At 38.1% G+C, this 24,816-nt stretch overlaps 1 protein-coding gene across 2 annotated transcripts in view; it reads left to right on the forward strand.

Annotated features, from left to right (window-relative positions):
• COL15A1 (collagen type XV alpha 1 chain) overlaps positions 1-24,816 on the forward strand; it is a 432,564-nt gene that overhangs the window by 324,176 nt on the left and 83,572 nt on the right. For both annotated transcript variants that reach the window (XM_088442332.1, XM_088442333.1), the window contains 4 exons: positions 10,404-10,439; positions 12,224-12,298; positions 13,312-13,377; positions 14,408-14,461. In XM_088442332.1, the coding sequence (XP_088298458.1) occupies positions 10,404-10,439; positions 12,224-12,298; positions 13,312-13,377; positions 14,408-14,461 (231 nt within the window). The remainder of the gene's footprint in view (positions 1-10,403; positions 10,440-12,223; positions 12,299-13,311; positions 13,378-14,407; positions 14,462-24,816) is intronic.

Below are 24,816 nucleotides of genomic sequence, written 5' to 3' on the forward strand. Positions count from 1 at the left end.
TTGCAAGAAAAAGTCCCCAGTCAGCAACACTGGCCAGAAGTGATAAGACTTGGCAAGAGTAGTCTTGCCTCTTGCCATGCCATTTAGGCACCAGGGAGCGCAAGCATGAGCTCACAAGAAGAAAAAAAAATTGGGGGCGCTTGGTCTCACTAGTGACAATAAAACAAGCTGAACTGCAGCTCTCTATAAAGGAAATTATCGAACTTTAATCAAACAGAAAAAAACACTTTTGAATTTATATAAGGTCGAACCCTAGATGGAGGGATAGATCTAATAGTGGTATTAATCCTTTTACAAATGAGAGGAATCCAGGGCGTAATGATGGTGTCCATAGAGATGAGGACCAAAAGAAATGGGACACATATAAAAGAACTAAACCAGTAAGGGACAAAGATCTCCCACTAAAGAATAGAAATTAAGCTTTACAAAATTTTTAATCACCCCATCCAATTACACATTGACATAGGAGATCCCCAAATGAGAACCCTTTTTTAGGGGACAGATACAGGATTCAAATTGGCCAAATTGAAACCAATTGAGATCAGGCAGGTCAGTAAAAAGAATTAAGAGATCGAGAATTAGAGGAACTAGGGGAAAGGGAAGAAAATCCACAAAAAAAATTATGGATAAATTAAAAGGAAAGGGGATTTTTTATCTGTCTTCAAGGACTCTTAATGAAGGAGAGAAAAGACTAGAAAAGGGCCTTAACTTTGCCCCACTATCTAATATGAATTTATTTGACCTTTTTATTGATTTAAATAGATATGTCTTGCCTTAAAATCTATGAATAAGAAAGGAGAGATAGGGACCTATCTTCCTAGATAAAACAGATGATGAGGCACTGTCTTTACTACTTTACAGACGGGGACGAAATAAAATTGATTTATGATGCGAAAGAAATAGATACAAATAGATTTAAAGTGAAATTTGACTTTTATCCATTACAATATAGAGGACCCTTCATTGAAAGCTTTTATAAGAGCACTATGGAAGAGCTTAGGAAAATATGCGACAAAGCAGCGAAGGTTATGTTACAGAGTAATTTGGATAGTAAGTAGAGGTTGGCTCTTCGGAATCTGTCTAGTATTCCTAATATTACAATGAAACAAGTGGATAAAGGGGGAGGGGGGAAATGTAATCTTGGACACCACTGATTACTTAAAAGAGACATAGAGACAATCAAAGGAAAAAAACATTCTATAAGAAACTGTCTGAGAACCCCACCAATAGATTCCACATAGAGCTTAAACAACTCCTTGATCGAGCCTTGGCAGTGGGCGCAATATCTAGGGAAACTTTTCAGTTTTCTGTTTTCAGCACACCCTGTTAAACCCACTTTTTATTATTTACGGAAAATCCACAAATCATTAAGTTGTCCACTGGGGTGACCGATTATTTTGAGAGTGGGTTCTTTGACGAATAACCTCTCATTCCTTGTAGATAGTTCCCTACAGAAATATGTTAAAAATCTCAAATCATATATTAAAGATACAACACACTTCCTGAAATTGATTGAGAATGTTAAATGGAAACCAAGATACTCTTTTGTAACCTGTGATGTTGAATTGTATGAAACATCAATCATGAGATAGATAAAATTCTACTGCTTTATTTCCTATCAATGGATGAATCTGTCACAGGGAATTAGAGGGATTTTGTTTTACAGGCTATCAGTTTTCCTTTCTGGATATTGCACTCACTATGCTAGATAATATCAATCTAAAAGTGGGTACACACCTAGCATATATATATATATATATATATATATATATAATCTGCTGATATAGCTGTAGATGATGGTTGTTCATATACACTGAACGACCATCATCTTCCATGCAGCAGCGGGTCCTGCTGGCTGGGCAGGTGGGTCCGTCCCTCTCCCCGCTTCTGCGACTGCATGTGTACAGGCAGTCGGCTGATTGCCCGTACACACACTTGCCAATGGACAGATACGTCTGCAGATATATCTGCCCAATGGCTGTACAGCACAGTCGACGTGATATGTCTGTGCACAATGTCATTCACAGACATATCACTGGTACACACTGGCCGACGGGCACCAGATATACTGGCCGATCAATTGATCCACCAATATATCTGTCAGTGTGTACCCAGCTTAACAGAAACCTATGTATAAAAGGTTGGCTAGAATAGATACGTGAACAATAAAAGTGGCCATTATAAACAATGGAAAGAAAATGTACCAAAAGGTCAATTCCTAATAATATTAGAAAGGAATTGTTCTACCATGGAAGCCTTTTCTAAACAGGAAATAAATCTCTATAAATCATTTTTGGAACAAGGCTATCCTACTAAAATACTAGACTGAGCTCCAGAAGGAATAATAGATAGGTCTCTATTAAAGGATAAGACAATTAAAAAATCTACAGTGAAAGACAGGTCTATGATGTTTGTGACTAAATTTAACACAAAAGCTTATACAATTAAGAGAAATCTCCCTCTATTAAAATTAGATGAGGTTCTGAATAACGGGATAGAATTAAATGATAATGTCATCTTCAGGAATGCAGATAACTTGAAATTTAAACTAGCCGCAAGCCTAAAAAGATGAAAACCATAGAAGAACGGAATAACTGGATTCCTCAAAAACCAAAAGGGTTCCACAAGTGTGGAAAAATAATATTGTGACACTTGTAAACACACGGGAAGAAAAATCACAGAGTAAGTCTAACGTATACTCAGAGAAATTTCAGATTAATTCCTTCATCAACTGCAGATCCACATTCGTCATTTATATTTTACAATGCAGGTGTGGTATGCATTAGGTTGGTCATACCATAAGAACTTTGCATGTTAGATACATGGAACACTAACGGAATATTCAAAAAAAGCTAAAAAAATAATACTTTGCACAAACATATCTCAGAATGCCCAACAGAGAACCTAGAACAGATTAGTGTTAAAGCTATTGAACAAATTAGAACCACCATAAGGAAGGGGGATCATTTTGCAAGGTTGTGCAGGAGGGAGGCATATTGGATTTTCAGGCTCCATACCTTGGTGCCTTTTAGGTTTAAATGACACAATTGATCTCAATACCCTATAGCCTCCTTCCTTTTTTTAATTAAATTATATATGTACTGTATATAAATATGGGTATACCTTCTCCAAAGTTTAGTTTATTAGAAAAATTGACTTATATGACATAGTTAAAAAACTAGTGACAATATAGGAATGATGGATCTATTATGATTATTCTGATTATGAATATTATTATTATTATTTTTTATTATTATTTCGTAAATTGTATATGTGACAATAAGGTCAGTGAAAGGGATAAATATAAGATAAATATAAGAAAAATATATGCAATTTGATGTGTGATTTTATAGAATATATATGGAATAATAAAGAGATTTTATAGGATTTGTGGTTTTATAGAATATATGTGAAAGCATACTAGTATACAATTCGTAATTGGTTTACACAAAAGTTCTAGTAATTAGGTTCTACACAAAGATGGCCGCTGGGAATCCTCATACTAAAAAAGTGTAAGATGGCTGCTGGTTTTATAATATCTGAGACGAGGCTTGGAGATATCGATAGATAGATGGCCAACGGGGTAATGAATACCGGGATGCCACAATCAATAGTGAGGCTAATTAAATATGGTCGCCAGAAGGTATAAATATAGGCCATCTAAAAAGAGGCTTGAACTGCATGACGTGTACAGCACATGCGCGAACCGGATGAACGGCAACATTAACCAAGGTATAAATAGAGGATCGGTCTGAGGAAGCCACTGATATACACTGGAGGCGGAGAAACGTTTTATAGTGAACTCAAATGGATTGTGGAGGAGCTGCTAAGTACTGAGCTGCACTTCCTCGTTCAGAAAGGAAGCACCTGCTGTTTGATATATTTCCTCCTGTTAAGCTGCACAATAGGACACACCAACAGCATGAGGTAAAACAAGGAACTTGTTTGTACCCTTAAATGACTAAGGACTGTGGGCCTTATTCAGCAAGGATTGCAACTGCTAAAGCGTACACAGATGGCCGATTGTTGCGCACTGCACATGCATCGCAGTGCATGTGCGCAAAGGCACCATGCGAATGGGACTACGATTGCAATGACTATGCAGAACCATTGCAGAGTGATTGACAGAAACCAACGTTTGGGGGTGGTGACGTAGGGGGTAGTCAAAGAAATGCAGGAGTGCCAGTGCGTTTGAATGCCGTTGCAGGGGCATGCATAAATTATCCACTGCAATGGCATATGCAGCGTGAGCTCTCACTGCATGCAGGAAAGTTACCAATTTAGTTGTAGGGTCAGTCCTGCCTTAAATGTGCGAGTGGCTCCAATGAATTTCGATGTTACCGATGTTTTGGCTGGATTGCAATTGATTACGGATGTGCGAGAGGGGAAGTGGTTGTCTACTTGTTGTCAATGAGAGTGCTTTACAATTGCAGTTATTAGCATACTTTCACAGCAGAACTGCGGGCGCAATTTGCTACCGCAATCGCAATAGCGATCCTTGCTAAGTCAGACCCTGTGCGTGCTAAGGTTCAGAAAGCACATATATTTGGAAAGTTTCATATGATATGCTGGACTGCTCGTACTTACGTTTAAATAAGCCTAAAAAGGAGCTGATATATAAAGAGGTCCATTTGATAGAACTCTGGGCCTGATTCAGCGCTGAGTGCTCGCAACCCGGTCGATGGTGGCCCAGAGCGCATGCGTACAACGAAGCCGGCTCCATCGTGCGCATGCACAAGAACCGGATAGCGACGGGCAATCCGTTGCTCCGGGTCTCGCACCAAAGGGGGCGTGCTGTCGATGTTGAGTGACAGCCAGCCCCCTTTGGTGGGCGGGCCGGGGGGGTGGCTGCCCAGACAGAGGCGTTCCCATGAGAACGCCTACTGTTTGGGGGCGGGACATCACAAGTGATGTCAGTGGGAGAGCTTTCGGCTCTGTTTGAGCCCTAAGCTCTCTGGGGCTTGTGGCCACGAGACCCTACCACAAGGGTCTCGTCGCAAGCCTGATGGTTGCGATGGTCTTGACCATAGCGACCATCATCCTGACCGCTCGCATTAGCTGTGGATGGCAACCCACAGCAATGCGAGCGGCCAGGAGGCCGCTCCATAAAAAAATAATGACACCCTGATTCAGAGCGAGCGCTCTGTCAGAGCGTCTGGCTCTGAATCAGGGCCTCTGTCTGTATTGCTGGATTTTTATGTAGTTGGACTGACTACCTATACTACCATTAAAGACAAGCTTGACTAGGCAGAAACTCTTTCTACTAACAACACTCACATATGGAGTTTAATAAGGAAAAAATAGACAAAGACATTTTTTTATTGACAATTGCTTCTATTAACAAGTCAAAGGCCCGTATTCAATTACAGGCGAAAAGTCCCAGACTTTTCGCATGGTGCATCATTGCTAGTTTTGGCTCCAGAAAAGTATCGCTGTCGTCACTGCTTTTCGCCCTATTCAATTCCAAAGGACACAAAAACGTAACCCGGCGAAACTCAAATTGGTGAAAAGTGCTGTCAGATTTGGGGAAATCGGCCTGACACCCCACAAAAGATGCACTGACATGGGGGATCACTATGGATACCCCCGAATAGCCCTGCTAAAGGTATTTGGGGTGCTTAAATGCTCTCAATTGGTACTATTTAGTGTCTTTGCACAAGTGGTGAAGAATAGCATTTAGCAGGGGGTTTTTTTGCCAAAAATAAGTAGTCCCAGCAAATTTGGGGTACATGAAAATGGGTGCAAGCATGGTAAAAAATCTCTAAAGTGTGGTTTTAAAAAACGCACCTTCAGCAATCGCCTGCAATAAAAAAAGAAAACCTGGGGCATACTTGGGGGACCCCCTGGAGCTCATTTCACTAATTTTTAACTTTGTCCCCCAACTTTGTTTTTTTCGCCCCCAAAATGAAAGTACTTTTTTGGGGTGTTCTAGAGGTTTTTTTTTATGCAGTTTACCTTTGGGGGACTGTCCCAAGGCTGCAGGGGTGTTGCCGCAACTTTGCACCTCAAACCCCGAATTCAGCACTTTTTCCACCTCCTTTCAGAGGCATATCTTTTCCGCTGGTTACAAGGCGCAGACTTTTCGCACCAGTGGAAACTCTTTGCAGTTGAATACAGGGATAAGTTTCCACCTGGCAAAATTACATCACCGGCGAGAACTTTTCGCAGAAAACATCTTCTCGCTGGCAATTGAATACGGCCCTAAAAAGGATTTGAGGATTAAAGGATATCAGCAAATGTGCATATATTTCTCTTACTAACAAGTCTCTGGAAATTACAGAAATTTTAGGAATTGGATGGCTAATAATTGATTGGTATCTGATAACTAAATGTAGGTTGATGTGATTATACCAAACAACTTGCATATGCTAATTCTATGCGATTTATTTAAGATGGTGATTGATTTTGCATGCATGAGCTGACTGATTATAATGTGTGATTAATGAAATCTTCCATATGTAGTTTGGACTTTCTACCTTTAAATCATGGGTGTGCGGAGCAAATGGGCTCCTGGGTCCAGGGTAGCCCACAACGCAAACCCTGCACACATGTTTAATACTTACCTCTCCAGAGATCCACTTTGGTGCTGCAGTAGCAGTTCAGATCACAGGGAAAATGGTGCAGCGGCCATTATAGAGACGTCCCCAGGGGATGTAGTCAGCATCCCGACAGTTACTATGCCAATGGTCACAATACCGACAGCGGAATCTCGACTGTCAGAACACCAACAGATTATGGTGGTAAGTATTAGGGTTAGGGGGAGATTTAGAGTTAAAGGGAGGGTTAGGGTAAGTGTTATAATGCTTACAGAAATCTGTGCGGGATTCTGTCGGGATGCCGCTCTCGGTATTCTAACCATTGGCATCCTGACCGTCGGGATCCCATACCAAACCTGTCACCCAGGACCATGGGGCAGGCACCATGTTACCAGAGGCCTGCGCATGTGCAGTAGACTCTGGCACAATGCCAGAGTTACTGAACCACAGAGAGGAGGGGGACTGTACTGAGTAGTCTGCACATAGAACCCATCCTCCCTGCTTTACAGGATTCAAAAGTAATTGTGTCCAGGACAACGCTGGGGTTTTTCTATCATATATATTATCTTACAGACTACTGGGATGCTCCTTTCTCCCCCGAAGGCTGGAGTCAGAGACTACTACAGCTCATTAGGAAGGTGCCAGTCAGGAATGACACTTTGTACTACAGACTGCGAGAAAGTCTTTTGTAGTTAGTAGTGGTTATACACAGCATGTCATCACTTATTTATTACATTTACTTATAAAGCACCAGCATATTCTATTGCACTTTACAATTAAGATGAAAATATTAGTAAAACAAGGCTGAGTAATAACTAGAGTTGAGCGGTTCGGTCTTGGCTCGAATCTTCCCACCAAGTTCAGATTTCAGAACGAGGCAAAACATAATCTTTCACGGACAAACGTCATCCTTCATGGAAATATGTGCTGAGATGTCAGTGATAGATTATGTTTTGCCTCGTTCTGAGATCCAACTTGGTGGGAAGATCCGAGCCAAAACCAAACCACTCATGTCTAATAATAACACACAGAAAAAGAGGTTAGAGGGCCCTGCTCACAAGCTTACAATCTATGGGAATTAACTACATTGTATCAGTGTATGAATTACATTGGTACTATACATTACTATGTTTATCAGAAATCAATAGACAATAAAACAAAAAACTCTGTAAATTCTGCATGCTTGCTTACTTTTATCTTTCTATCTGTTGAAGCTGTGCCCTTTCTCTATTTACCATACATACTTTACCTGATCTGCCAGTGGGTTCAGTATACAAATGACAATTACTGTGGTCACATAAGAAGATGATCCCAGTAACTGTACTTTGGAAATATGATTCAAAAAGTAATTACAATATCTCCAGTCTATTCTCAAGTTATGTCAATAGGAGAAGGGGATATTGAGAGAATTCTCTATTCCCAATTTAGCCATTTACATAAATCGTAGTTTTAATGACACCAGTGCAGTTTCACCTGGTTCCAATGGTCAGACGTTACAATCTCCTACTGCTTTCCTGATTTAAACAAACAACTGTGTTGTTAGTTCTTTTCCTTTTAAAGTTCCCATTCCTGCAACATGCAACAGCTATTATGTAATAAAGGCCAGTGGGCCGGGCACACATTAAGCGATATATTGGACAATATATTATTCCAATGTGGATTTGGATGATATATATCGTCCATATCGCTCGGTGTGTACCCTCAATCGCACGTTCACATGCATCATCAGCAATGTCAACCCAACTGATGTGCTGCACGTCAGATGGGATGCCGTCACTGTCAACAGCATGCAGGTGAATGCAGGATGGAATGCGTGGTGAATTGACAAGCCTTCAGTTAGGTGAAACGCGTGTCTTGTATGTGCACGGGGAGACTCCCTCTGGAACATACCACCGCCGCAGCATACCATTAGTATCAGGTACTTTTTATTTCTTAGGCTGGCCAGATGTACTAAACCACTGGCCAGAGATAAGCCACTAGCCAATCAGCTCCCAAGTGTCATTTTTCAAAGACAGCCTGCAACATGACAGTTGGGAGCTGAGTGGCTGCTGGTTTATCACTCTCAAGTTGATCACTTTTCAGAGCTTAGTATACATCTCCCCCAGGGATCACTGACTGCAGCGCCTCATTTACCGTTCTCACTGCGCTGTATTGCTATATCAGTGGGGTGAGAGTGTGTATTGCAGATCAGCTGTTTTCCCCTCCTATCTTCCTTCTGGTGCAGTACGGATGCTAGTGATTGCTCACCAGTTATTCAGAGATCTCTCTCACATATCAGGTAGTAGCATTAATTGACACCCCTACCTCACCTCTATTCTCTGGTTATATCTTCTAGGCACTCTCATTCTCCTACTGCCCCACCAGTGAGCCTGCTCTGAAACATCAGACTTACAGTGGGTGTGGGGGGGGAGAACAGTAGATGCCAGTTACTGTATCATACCCTCATGGTATATGTGGTAGGTCCGCTCATGCCCCATTAACTACATATGTACATGGGACACAGCAGCCACCTATCTATCCCCTTACTAATAGTGAGTGGTAACTTTTTACCCTCTTTTCTTTACAATTTATACCTGATATAATATGCATATTCTATGTCTTCTCTCACCTCAGTCTGCATTTATTGTATTATGTTAATTGGAGACACATTCTCTGCTATTATATATATATAAAACTGAGAATTTTGGGAGAAATCATGCAGATCCATGCATTTATATTTCACATGTTTTTAAATCAGCACCTTGATGTATATATTTATATATGACCACTGCTGGTAACTAGATTAATTGTTTTTTTCATAATATGCAAATTGAAATGTTGCTGATATAATGCACAGTATATTTATTTACTGTAACAGAATTAAAATAGTGAGACGGACTAGTTTGTTAAGATTGATTTTCCCTCATTATTTGGTATCATTGTGGCCTAAATATGTTCATGTGAATATTAGGTGACGATATCCCTTCTAATATATGTAATTTGTCTCTAAATATTTCACCTTGGTCTGCTACAATGATTATTGATTAATTTCAGCGATTGTATATGCTTACGTATTATTTGATTAAATGGCATATGATGATATTGACCATTTAACAGAACATCATTGAGGTTCTAATAGTTTGCCCTCTGATGATATTATATGTTGTCTAGTGTATTCTATCTTTCTTTTTTCAAGTATTTATTTTGTTTTTAAATATACATAATAAAAGTTATATTTTCTAACAATAAATCAGATAGAAATTGTGCCCCAAACAAAAGAGTACTTTTCTGCCCTTTTTTCCTTGCAATTATAAACATGGCCGGATCAAGGGGGGGGGGACAGGATCCCCACACACAGGCCCGACGATGGGGGGACTAGATGCACAGGTGTACTGCTGCCTGCGCTGCTACATAATCAGCAGGACAAGCAGGTAACTGTACGGGGACAGTCCGGGGAGACGCTGTAACCTTTTTGCACTGACCACCTCCGGTGCAATAAAGTTTATTTTGTTTAATCAGTGCAACGCGCTTGACGTCATGATGTCACGCAGTGCTGCACCTGCTGAAAGGCAGACAAAGCAGGCAGCGGAGGAGCCGCGGCGAGCAGCTGGAAAAGGTAAGTGTGGGGACTGAGCGCTGGGGAGACACTGTGGTTGGGGAACTCTGGGCTGGAGAGACAGCAGGGGTCTGTGAGGAGGTCAACAGGGGCAGCACTGTGCCCATATTGGAGGGGTACAAGGTGAGGGGACAATTTATTGGAGGGGGTCTCCACAACTTTGTTGCTCAGGGGTCCCCACAATCCTTAATCCGGCCCCGATTAGAAATACATTCATTATACACTAAAAAATGTTCATGCTAAAACTTATCTTTGTGTCTGGTATCATTTAGGGGAAGACAGGTGAAAAGGGTGAACAAGGACAAAAGGTGAGTCAATAATGTATTTATTGCTTACAGATCTTTTTTGCATGAATATTGTACACATAGCAATATAGTTGTAAGATCTATTATCTGGAATGTTTCAAATTCAGAGTTATCTGGATCCAATAATTGGAATCGAATTACTAAAATATAACAACTGCATTGTAATAAGATCCACATCTTTCCCACACTGACCCTAGTATTTATTAGTTTTTAATAGTTTAACAATTTACCCCATTATGAAGATAATATACAGGTTCTTGTATTTTTACTTAAAAACAGACCGAATGCCAGTAAATAAAAATATCCATTATAAATGACAGATGTTAAACAATTATTCAGGAAATTCTCTATTTTGTATGTAATATTCTTATAAGATGTATCCACTGTATCTATTAAGATGTATCTATTGAATCAAATTAGAATAGTATAGTCCAGTTCTGCTTTCAACATATGTCCAAAATGAGAAACACTATTGGATATATATATATAATATATATACATATATATGAGTAATTCAGGAAAAGTAAATTATGGTGTGTTGGCTTGAATTAAATAACTGTGTTAAAATATCATATTGAATACAATATAACTATTTCACATAAAAATTTGCACATTTTTGTGGCCATATATTTATGCTAACATGGTGTGAAATTTCCATGGCTGCACACTATAAAGAAGAAATGACCTAGCGTAGAGAAACACTTTCACGTACAGTAAATGTCACAGCCAATACAATATTAATTAATATAATAAAATATTTGGCAATGGATAGTGACACAATTGACTACTTTACAATATGCTGCTACCTGTGTCAATCTTTTAGTTTCACCCAATAAAACAAATCTAAGACAATATAAATAAGAATAGGTGTGACACATGGCGCTATATCACCGATAATTGTACAGATTTGGAGAAAACTAGACACTGCTTCTCTATTTTTATTTTACAATACAATAAAACAATATATCTGCCACGGGACCTTTATACAGTATTGTCAGTTACATTTGCTGTTAAATGTTAGGAGGGGGTTCAATGACCAGAGTATTGATTCATGTCTCATATTAGCCGTTATTCAACCATCTATGAAATTAAATCAATGTATTTTGAAACACAATTTTGTCACTGTTTTTACTTATGATCTCATAGAAGTAGGGTATCAATATTTGCAGATGGCATTAAATTGTATAAAGTTATTGAGAGCAGGACATTAAAGGGAATATTAATGAAACTCATTTTGCAGTACCCCCAGGATTTAAGAAAAATTAACCCCAGTAGATATCTCCAATATCTGCCACAGTCCCACTATTTCCAACCTCGAAAGCAGCCTCCATCGTTTCTATGGGGGCTATTAAACTGTTAAATATATGTGGCTTGGCCCTGGCAGCTATTTCCATCATCAGAAGATGTTTTATTCCGTTGTTTATCGTACAGATGTTTTGGAAAGTTTCGCTTTCCGGAGCTTGCTGCCTATGGACACATTGCTGCTCTGCCGTGAGTCCGCAGCGGATATCTCTGATATCTGGTGCGGACCCTTTTTAATACATATGGGGATCCATATGTATTGCGGTAAACCTTTATCTGCATTATTAACTTTGCTACATCCCACTCTTACTGGAAACTGGCAATGTTTTCAATGCTTGATACTTTTAAATGTAAACAGATAATATATTGTTGCAAAATAATTGAAGCGAAAAAATAAAAACTATCCTTTGTGTCTTATTGTAAAGCAACAAAGTGATTTAAACTGTTGTTGTGTATTAAGATTTACCTAACTTTATTCCACACAGGGTGAGAAAGGACAAGATGGCCTTAGCATTGCCGGACCCCCTGGTCCTCCTGGGCCACTGGTGACACTGCAAGATGTGAGCATACACTAGTTTTATTTTATACTTGCACCTAAAGTAAACACAAATGTAGAAAGATGCCTTCCTATCTGGCAAGGAGTGGGGGCAAATATATGTTTATAGTGGTATATGTTCCAGTATGGTTTAGATGACTATACACCATTTTAACAAAAATACATAATGTGGCATAATAAACTCAAAGAATCTTAGCATTAGATTCATTGCAAACAGATATTTTGTATATGTATTCGATTAATTTCCTATAAGCACTATAAATTCTATGGTAGTACAGCTTGAGTCTCCCATATCCAAATTTTCCGAAATACGGAATATTCTGAAATACGGAATATTTTTAGCATGACTGAGAACGTGAAACCTTTGCTTTCTGATGGTTCAATGTACACAAACTTTTTTTAAAGCACAAAATTATTAAAATACAGTATAAAATAGTGTTCAGGCTGTGTGTATAGGGTGTATATGAAACATAAATGAATTTCATGTATGTACACAAACTTTTTTTGATGCACAAAATGATTACAAATATTGTATAAAATAACCTGCAGGCTCTGTGTATAAGGTATATATAGAACATAAATCCATTCTGTGTTTAGATTTGGATCCCATTCCCAAGACATTTCATTATGGTATGCAAATATTCCTAAATACAGAATATTCCCATATCCAAAATACCCCTGGTCCCAAGCATTTTGGATATGGGAGACTCAACCTGTATCTACATAATTTGTGGTTCACCATGCTTATTAGGTTATTTCTGGAAAAGAGACAAAATATTGAAACAAAGTACAGTACAATTTAGCCTTAAAATCAGATGTTTGATATCACCTGGATGCAGATTTTTTTATGCTTCTGTACTGAGTGTTGGAGTAAAACATACAATAGAAGTTAAATGGAGAGAATAGCTTTTTATATTTTCTGTAAGTAAATATGCTCTTTTAATCTAAACCACTATTAAGCTAATAATGTATTTAATGTAGAAATGCATTGCATTGACTGTTTTTATTTTTGATTAGCTACTACTAAACGACACAGAGGGATTGTTAAACATATCTGACATTCTGCAACGGTCTGGGCAACAAGTAAGCACACCAATGCTAAATTGGTCAAAGCTGTGACAATATTATTAATGTTATCCTGAAAGTCAGCTAGATATTGTAGTTCTGTTCACGTCATTACTAATGAGTGTGCTGAGTTTATTTTATGTATAAGTGCATACAATATTTGTCCTTAAATGCAACCCTGAATGTACTTTATATTGTAATGTATTATCTCTCACACAAGTTTAAACTTAATGAATTGGATTAGTAAAATGGATCAGTTATTTAGGGTTTTGTCAATGAAAATCATTCATGCTTATAATTTAATCTGAATTTACAGCTCAGCAGAAGGAATGTAATCAGGCTAGAGGCATATTTATGCACTTGGTACATGAATGATTATTATTTCATAAGAAATCACTGCTGCATAGACCTTACTTTAGTAGGATATTTATCAACATATGAATGTTGTCCCTTCTCTTAGGTATAGCCTTCACATAACAACAAACTACTCCTTCTGCCCATCGGTGAAAGTTTTACAAATTTACATTGAAGAGTCACTGGGTCATTGGTTGATCAATATAGGTGAATTGGGCATTAGCTTTCTGTCAGAGATGAACAGCTTATTAGGACTGTTTTGGTTTTGGTATGAATAGTAAAATCTATTAATAATAAATATAAATAAACTAATTTTGCAGCATCTAAATAAATTAGCAGAATGACCTGTACCTCTGGCTATTCGGCACAGAGCAGCACAATAAATGTTTGTCTCGCACATCATTGACTCACTGAATATACTGAGGGTAAGTGATGAGCTGATCTTTGCATCAAGTTGAGACAGTTTGGACAACATATTGCTACGTCACCTTTGTAAGCGCAAGTTCAATTGCTCAAGTATCAAAACAATTTAAATATATGTTACCGTACTGAGCATTTTATATACAGTATTGATGTGCTACCCATTAAACATCAGTGTGCTTTAATTATTAGAGGAGCAACAAACAACATTTGTACCTTTCCACTGATCACATTAATCGCGCTACATTATTCTAATTTATTTTTAATCTACAAGGGACCAAGAGGACCAAAAGGGGATATCGGCCTCCCTGGATTCCATGGAACCAAGGTAGATACTAAAGTACATGTATATAAAAAAGTGTAAAAATATCAGAGCTTCCAAGCTTCCCTTGTGAAAACGGCACAGGATTTATTTAACAGTCTGTGCCTTATTATGGTACTTTTCTATAAAGAACATATTATTCTGCCTACCCCAGCACTTAAAGAAATGTGACTAAATTAAATAGGAAGCTGAAATCTTATAATACAGCAAAAAAAGGGTGATGCTCTAAGTTAGGAAGGGCCGAGGAAGCAGAGGAGCCCAAAAGTCTGTAGGGGTGTGATGGCTGGGTGGGAGCAGTGATAAGAAAAGAGATGCAGAGCTGTGATAAATATAGAGATGCAGAGCTGGGATAAATATAAAGATGCAGAGATGTGATAGATATAGAGATACACAGCTGGGATAAATATGGAGATGCAGAGCTGTGATAAATAGAGAGATGCAGAGCTGTGATAAATATAGAGATACAGAGATGTGATAAATATAGAGATGCAGAGCTGTGATAACTATAGAGATGCAGATATGTGATAACTATAGAGATGCAGAGCTGTGATAAATATAGAGATGCAGAGCTGGGATAAATATAAAGATGCAGAGATGTGATAGATATAGAGATGCACAGCTGGGATAAATATAGAGATGCAGAGATGTGATAACTATAGAGATGCAGAGCTGTGATAAATATAGAGATGCAGAGCTGTGATAACTATAGAGATGCAGAGATGTGATAACTATAGAGATGCAGAGCTGTGATAAATATAGAGATGCAGAGCTGTGATAAATATAAAGATGCAGAGATGTGATAGATATAGAGATGCACAGCTGGGATAAATATAGAGATGCAGAGATGTGATAACTATAGATATGCACAGCTGTGATAAATATAGAGATGCAGAGATGTGATAACTATAGAGATGCAGAGATGTGATAACTATAGAGATGCAGAGCTGTGAGAAATACAGAGATGCAGAGCTGTGATAAATATAGAGATGCAGAGCTGGGATAAATATAGAGATGCAGAGCTGTGATAACTATAGAGATGCAGAGCTGTGAGAAATACAGAGATGCAGAGCTGTGATAAATATAGAGATGCAGAGCTGTGATAAATATAGAGATGCAGAGCTGGGATAAATATAGAGATGCAGAGATGTGATAACTATAGAGATGCAGAGCTGTGAGAAATACAGAGATGCAGAGCTGTGATAAATATAGAGATGCAGAGCTGTGATAAATATAGAGATGCAGAGCTGGGATAAATATAAAGATGCAGAGATGTGATAGATATAGAGATGCACAGCTGGGATAAATATAGAGATACAGAGATGTGATAACTATAGAGATGCAGAGCTGTGATAGATATAGAGATGCACAGCTGGGATAAATATAGAGATGCAGAGATGTGATAACTATAGAGATGCAGAGCTGGGATAAATATAAAGATGCAGAGATGTGATAGATATAGAGATGCACAGCTGGGATAAATATAGAGATGCAGAGATGTGATAACTATAGAGTTGCACAGCTGTGATAAATATAGAGATGCAGAGATGTGATAACTATAGAGATGCAGAGATGTGATAACTATAGAGATGCAGAGCTGTGAGAAATACAGAGATGCAGAGCTGTGATAAATATAGAGATGCAGAGCTGGGATAAATATAGAGATGCAGAGCTGTGATAACTATAGAAATGCAGAGCTGTGAGAAATACAGAGATGCAGAGCTGTGATAAATATAGAGATGCAGAGCTGTGATAAATATAGAGATGCAGAGCTGGGATAAATATAGAGATGCAGAGATGTGATAACTATAGAGATGCAGAGCTGTGATAAATATAGAGATGCAGAGCTGTGATAAATATAGAGATGCAGAGCTGGGATAAATATAAAGATGCAGAGATGTGATAGATATAGAGATGCACAGCTGGGATAAATATAGAGATACAGAGATGTGATAACTATAGAGATGCAGAGCTGTGATAGATATAGAGATGCACAGCTGGGATAAATATAGAGATGCAGAGATGTGATAACTATAGAGATGCAGAGATGTGATAACTATAGAGATGCAGAGCTGTGAGAAATACAGAGATGCAGAGCTGTGATAAATATAGAGATGCAGAGCTGTGATAAATATAGAGATGCAGAGCTGGGATAAATATAAAGATGCAGAGCTGTGATAAATATAGAGATACACAGCTGGGATAACTATAGAGATGCAGATATGTGATAACTATAGAGATGCAGAGCTGTGATAACTATAGAGATGCAGAGCTGTGATAACTATAGAGATGCAGAGCTGTGATAAATATAGAGATGCAGAGCTGTGATAAGAAAAGAGATGCAGAGCTGTGATAAATACAGAGATGCAGAGCTGTGATAAATATAGAGATGCAAAGATGTGATAACTATAGAGATGCAGAGATGTGACAGATATAGAGATGCACAGCTGGGATAAATATAGAGATGCAGAGATGTGATAACTGTAGAGATGCAGAGCTGTGATAAATATAGAGATGCAGAGCTGTGAGAAATATAGAGATGCACAGCTGGGATAAATATAGAGATGCGGAGCTGTGAGAAATATAGATATGCAGAGCTGTGAGAAATATAGAGATGCAGAGCTGTGATAACTATAGAGATGCAGAGCTGTGATAAATATAGAGATCCAGTGATGTGATAACTATAGAGATGCAGAGCTGTGATAAATAGAGAGATGCATAGATGTGATATATATAGAGTTGCAGAGCTGTGATAAATATAGAGATGCAGAGATGTGATAAATATAGAGATGCAGAGCTGTGATAACTATAGAGATGTGATAAACATATATATATGCAGAGATGTGACAAATATAGAGTTTCACAGCTGTGATAAATATAGAGATGCAGAGCTGTGATAGATATAGAGATGCAGAGCTGTGATAAATATAGAGATGCAGAGCTGTGATAAATATAGAGATACAGAGGGGCCTATTCATTAAACCTAAAAATTCGATGGAGATAATTATGTTTAGAACTTGCATGGAGTTCTACCTAATTATAGGTGGAATTCATCATTCCACCTCTCCATAAGTATCTATTCCGAAAAGCTGTCATTTTTGCGATGACAGCTTTTCGGGAAATAGATACTTTTCCCTGCCTACACTACCTTATCGCATCTGGAAACAGTGCTGCACATGTGCTGTTACATCTGTAAAACCAGCGCATGAGCAGCACTGCCTACAGATGCATTTAGTTTGTGTGCCCCCCCGTCATCCGCCCACCCCCCTCCCCCCTCTGCTCACCTCCCCCCCCCCCCGACTTACCTGTCCGCGCAGCAGCCTCCGGCTCCGTCCTGCTGGTCTGTCATGTGGTTTCCCAGCAGACCACATGACAGATTAAAAAAAAAAAAAAAAACTTTTTTTTTCTTTTTCTAAACTTTCTTGTGCTCTGCTGGGGAGCACACATGTCCGACCAGCCTCCGGAGCCTGAGGATGGAGCAGAGCGCCAGAGGAACTCGCCGGGCGACCTGCACACGCGGATACAGGTAAGTCGATTCTGCTATTCGCCACCTCACAGTGGCGAATAGTAACTGCATCAAATTCCGAAAATTCATAATTTTTGGAATTTGATGAATACCACAATTTCCACATCCCCATACTAATGTATGGGGAGTGTGGAAATTAATGCAGGGGAACTTAGCAAGGAGATATCTGTGATATCTCCTGTGCTAAGTCTGTTCATGAATACCAAAATAACGTTATTTAAGGAAAATGTCCTTAAAAACGTTAGTTTAGTGTTGATGAATAGGCCCCAGAGCTGTGATAAATATAGAGATACAGAGATGTGATAAATATAGAGATGTAGAGCTGTGATAAATATAGAGATGCAGAGATGTGATAGATATAAAGATGCAGAGCTGTGATAAATATAGAGATGCAGAGATGTGATAAATATCAAGATGCAGAGCTGTGATAAGTATAGAGATGCGATAATCATATATATATATATATATATATATATATATATATATATATATATATATCTATATATACAGTCAGGTCCATAAATATTGGGACATTAACCGGATTTTCATATTTTGGCCTCTATTCACCACCACAATGGTTTTGAAATGAAACAAACAAGATGTGCTTTACCTGCAGACTTTCATATTTAATTTGAGGGTAATTACATCCAAATCAGTTTCAATATGTGCCTCGCACTTTTTAAGGGGCCAAAAGTAATGGGACTATCAACTCAAAAGCTATTTCATGGACAGGTGTGGGCTATTCCCTCGTTATTTCATTATCAATTAAGCAGGTAAAAGGTCTGGAGTTGATTCTAGGTGTGACATTTGCATTTGGAATCAGCTGCTGTCAACTCTCAATATGAGATCCAAAGAGCTGTCACTATCAGTGAAGCAAGCCATCATTAGGCTGAAAAATCAAAACAAACCCATCAGAGAGATAGCAAAAACATTAGGTGTGGCCAAATCAACTGTTTGGAACATTCTTAAAAAGAAAGAACGCATCGGAGAGCTCAGCAACACCAAAAGACCCGGAAGACCACGGAAAACAACTGTGGTGGATGACAAAAGAATTATTTCCCTGGTGAAGAAAAACCCCTTCACAACAGTTGGCCAAATCAAGAACACTCTCCAGGAGGTAGATGTATATGTGTCAAAGTCAACAATCAAGAGAAGACTTCACAAGAGTGAATATAGAGGGTTCACCACAAGATGCAAACCATTGGTGAGTCACAAAAACAGAAAGCCCAGATTAGAGTTTGCCAAACAACATATAAAAAAGCCATTACAGTTCTGCAACAACATCCTATGGACAGATGAGACAAAGATCAACTTGTACCAGAGTGATGGGAAGAGAAGGGAAGGAAAGGAACTGCTCATGATCCAAAACATACCACCTCATCAATGAAGCATGGTGGTGGTAGTGTCATGGCGTGGGCATGTATGGCTACCAATGGAACTGGTTCCCTTGTATTTATTGATGATGTGACTGCTGACAAAAGCAGCAGAATGAATTCTGAAATGTTTCGGGCGATATTATATGCTCATATTCAGTCAAATGCTTCAGAACTCATTGAATGGCGCTTCACAGTGCAGATGGACAATGACCCGAAGCATACTGCAAAAGCAACCAAAGAGTTTTTTAAGGCTAAAAAGTGGAATGTTATGCAATGGCCAAGTCAATCCCCTGACCTGAATCCGATTGAGCATGCATTTCACTTGATGGAGACAAAACTGAAGGGAAAATGCCTCAAGAACAAGCAGGAACTGAAGACATTTGCAGTAGAGGCCTGGCAGAGCATCACCAGGGATGAAACCCAGCGTCTGGTGATGTCTATGCGTTCCAGACTTCAGGCTGTAATTGCCTGCAAAGGATTTGCAACAAAGTATTAAAAAGTGAAAGTTAGATTTAGGACTGTTTAGTTTGTCCCATTACTTTTGGCCCCTTAAAAAGTGGGAGGCACATATAGAAACCGTTGTAATTCCTACACCGTTCACCTTATTTGGATGTAATTACCCTCAAATTAAATCTGAAAGTCTGCAGTTAAAGCACATCTTGTTTGTTTCATTTCAAAGCCATTGTGGTAGTGAATAGAGGGCAAAATATGAAAATTCTGTCAATGTCCCAATATGTATGGTCCTGACTGTATATATATATATGCAGAGATGTGATAAATATAGATATTCACAGCTGTGATAAATATAAAGATGCAGAGATGTGACAGATATAGAGATGCACAGCTGGGATAAATATAGAGATGCAGAGATGTCATAACTGTAGAGATGCAGTGCTGTGATAAATATAGAGATGCAGAGCTGTGAGAAATATAGAGATGCAGAGCTGTGAGAAATATAGAGATGTACAGCTGGGATAACTATAGAGATGCGATAGACATATATATATGCAGAGATGTGGTAAATATAGAGATTCACAGCTGTGAGAAATATATAGATGCAGAGCTGTGATAACTATAGAGATGCAGAGCTGTGATAAATATAGTCATGCAGAGCTGTGATAAGAAAAGAGATGCAGAGCTGTGATAAATATAGAGATACAGAGCTGCGATAAATATAGAGATGCAGAGATGTGATAACTATAGAGATGCAGAGCTGTGATAAATAGAGAGATGCAGAGCTGTGATAAATATAGAGATGCAGAGATTTGATAAATATAGAGATGCAGAGCTGTGATAACTATAGAGATGCGATAGACATATATATATGCAGAGATGTGATAAATATAGAGATTCACAGCTGTGATAAATATATAGATGCACAGCTGTGATAGATATAGAGATGCAGAGATGTGATAAAAATAGAGATGCAGAGCAATGATAAATACGGAGATGCAGAGATGTGATAAACATATAGATGCAGAGCTGTGATAAATATAGAGATGCAGAACTGTACAGAGATGTGATAGATATAGAGATGCAGAGCTGTGCTAAATATAGAGATGCAGAGCTGTGATAAAGAGATGCAGAGCTGTGACAAATACAAAGATGCAGAACTGTGATAAATATAGTGATGCAGTGCTGTGATAAAGAGATGCAGAGCTGTGATAAATATGGAGATGCAGAGCTGTGATAAATACAGAGATGCAGAGCTGGGATAAATATGGAGATGCAGAGCTGTAATACATATAGAGATGCAGAGCTGTGATAAATATAGAGATGCAGAGCTGTGATAAATACAGAGATGCAGAGCTGTGAAAATATAGAGATGCAGAGCTGTGATAAATACAGAGATGCAGAGCTGTGATAAATATAGAGATGCAGAGCTGTGATAAATATAGAGATGCAGAGCTATGATAAAAAGATCCAGAGCTGTGATAAATATAGAGATGCAGAGCTGTGATAGATATAGAGATGCAGAGCTGAGATAAATACAGACATGTAGAGCTGTGATTAATATAGAGATGCAGAGCTGTGATAAATACAGAGATGTAGAGCTGTGATAAATATAGAGATGCAGTGCTGTGATAAATATAAAGATACAGAGCTGTGATAGATATAGAGATGCAGAGCTGTGATAGATATAGAGATGCAGAGCTGAGATAAATACAGATATGTAGAGCTGTGATAAATATAGAGATGCAGAGCTGTGATAAATATAAAGATACAGAGCTGTGATAAATATAGAGATGCAGAGCTGTGATAAATATAGAGATGCAGAGCTGTGATAAATATAAAGATACAGAGCTGTGATAAATATAGAGATGCAGAGCTGTGATAAAGAGATCCAGAGCTGTGATAAATATAGAGATGCAGATCTGTGATAGATATAGAGATGCAGAGCTGAGATAAATACGTGGTGTCTCGTTGTGAGCAAGCCTTATTCGGCGAAACACGCATCAACAACCCCTACACTTCCTAACTGGAACCCGATCAGCTGACACATGCACACGCGCCTTACATCATTGTTGACTCCTTGTACTATACGGAGCTTCAGACAGGACGGCTGTTTGTTTAGCACATTGCGGGTTTATTAGAATCCATTAGACAAACAGCTGATATGTAGCTGAATCGGGACTCCCAACTGCGTTTTCCAGGCGCTCAGTAGCAGGCAGGTTTCTGCACAGGTATCTTATTTACTTTTTCTATTTCTGGTGGCGATTTGACTGATCTGGGTGGATTTAACTCCTGCAATACCAGAGGCACCAGGGGCTATCTAACTCCCGTTACTTAGATCCTTAACAACCCACCACTACACTTTACTTTCTGTGGGCATTAGTCCCCACTCTCTCATCACCTGTCCAATGCTTGAGAGTAAGTACAACAGGTGAAAGTAGAAGTGGGAAGCACCTATATGCCTTACTATTACTTATTCCTAATATATAAATCCTGTGTTTCAGTTAGAAACTAAGAACCTGTTTTAATGTTGATTAATACTGTTCACAGAAGATAATACAGGTTGAGTCTCCCATATCCAAAATGTTTGGGACCAGGGGTATTTTGGATAACGGAATATTCCGTATTTTGGAATAATTGCATATCATAATGAAATATCTTGGGAATGGTACCCAAATATACACACAGAATGCATATATGTGTTATATACACCTTATACACACAGCCTGCAGGTAATATTATACAATATATTCAATAATTTTGTGGCTCAAACAAAGTTTGTGTACAGAAATGAAATTAATTTATGTTTCATATACACCTTATACACAGAGCCTGAAGGTAATTTTATACAATATATTTAATAATTTGTGCCTTAGACTAAGTTTGTGTGCATGGAACCATCAAAAATCAAAGGTTTCATTACCTCAGTCATGCCAAAAAAATTCCGTATTTCGGAATATTCCATATTTCGGAATATTTGGATATGGGAGACTCAACCTGTACATATTTATGTCATTTATCAGAGGGAACTCCTTGCAATATAAATTTATTAATATGGACAGTAGTATACCTTTTTCCCTATGGTAGCTATTACATGAAGGAAGATGTGTTACATTGTTAATTAATTACTATTTTTATTTTGTTAAGAATTATAGTCCTTCTTTGCTGCTAATACCAGGATTACGTGCAATAATATAAAGGGAGATGTGTAATATCATTGAGTAATTACCACTCAAAATGATTAAGATTATTGTCCTCCTTTGCTGCTGATACTAGGGTCATGTGCAATATTGGTCTATAATTAAGAATTGTTGTCTTCCTTTGCTGCTAATACCAGGGTAACGTACAATATAAAGGGAAATATGTAATATCATTAATTTATTACCACTCCTATTAATTAGGATTATTGTCTTCCTTTGCTGCTGATACCAGGGTTATGTGCAATATTGGTCTACAATTAGATCCTATTAAATCTTTCTCATTACCTTATCTTTAGGATACGTGCAATACTACTGTGATAGGCAATGATATATGTGTACTGATAATGTATGTACAATACCATTAACTGATTATTACTCTGTTCTATTTAGTACAACTGCCTACCTTTGCTGCTAAAATAGGGATATATGCAATATTGATTTATAATCAAACCTTTTTTACTACCTCATTCTAGGGATATATGTAATATCACTGTGATAATTGATGGTAATATATTACGGACCCCAAGAGGCTATATTACATGTGTTGTACATATTAGAAATAATTTGAATATTCCAGCTATTGCCCATGGTTTCGTCAACATATTTTTTTTCCCGCGGAGTTCTTCCTCTGACATTTCTGAGTTATTATCTTGTGTCTGGAACCATAAGAAGTACCCTATTATTTTAAGGTCAATACTTCTTTTGTGTATATTTTCGCCCATTATTTTATTATATTTATTATTCATTTTTTGCCTATAGGCACCTATTGTGATATATATCATATATATATCACAAAATATTTTATAGCAGGTATCTAATAAAAGTTAAGTTTTGTACAATTTCTATCATATCATAAGATTTATCATAAAAGAGTGTCCCACAAAGGGAATTTTCTTCTTCATTTGCCTATGCAATATTGTATATTCTCCTAATATATTTATTCCCGGGAGCACCACCAACACCATCATATTTTAATTGGAGGACCCGACAGTAAATTATTTATATTGTTGGTTCAAGTCATACATACCTCATATTATTTTATTTAAATGAATCCTGTGCATTAATCTTTTCCCAGATTCCTTTTTCCCCTATTCTTCGAACTCAATAAATATAGAGATGCAGAGCTGTGAAAATGAGATGCAGATCTGTGATAAATATAGAGATGCACAGCTGTGATAAAGAGATCCAGAGCTGTGCTAAATATAGAGATGCAGAGCTGTGATAAATATATTGATGCAGAGCTGTGATAAAGAGATGCAGAGCTTTGATAAATACAGAGATGCAGAACTGATAAATATAGAGATGCAGAGCTGTGATAAAGAGATGCAGAGCTGTGATAAATATATTGATGCACAGCTGTAATAAATATAGAGATGCAGAGCTGTGATAAAGAGATGCAGAGCTGTAATAAATACGGAGATGCAGAGCTGTAATAAATATAGAGATGCAGAGCTGTGATAAATATGGAGATGCAGAGCTGTAATAAATATTGAGATGCACAGCTGTGATAAATATAGAGATGCACAGCTGTGATAAATATAGAGATGCAGAGCTGTGATAAATATAGAGATGCACAACTGTGATAAATACAGAGATGCAGAGCTGTGATAAATACAGAGATGCAGAGCTGTGATAAATACAGAGATGCAGAGCTGGGATAAATATGGAGATGCAGAGATGTGATAAAGAGGTGCACAGCTGTGATAAATATGGAGATGCAGAGCTGTAATAAATATAGAGATGCAGAGCTGTGATACATACATCGATACAGAGCTGAGATACATATAGAGATGTACAGCGGTGATAAAG

Source organism: Taudactylus pleione, unplaced genomic scaffold (assembly GCF_031769625.1).
Source record: "Taudactylus pleione unplaced genomic scaffold, aTauple2 ptg000309l, whole genome shotgun sequence".
Classification (NCBI taxonomy): domain Eukaryota; kingdom Metazoa; phylum Chordata; class Amphibia; order Anura; family Myobatrachidae; genus Taudactylus; species Taudactylus pleione.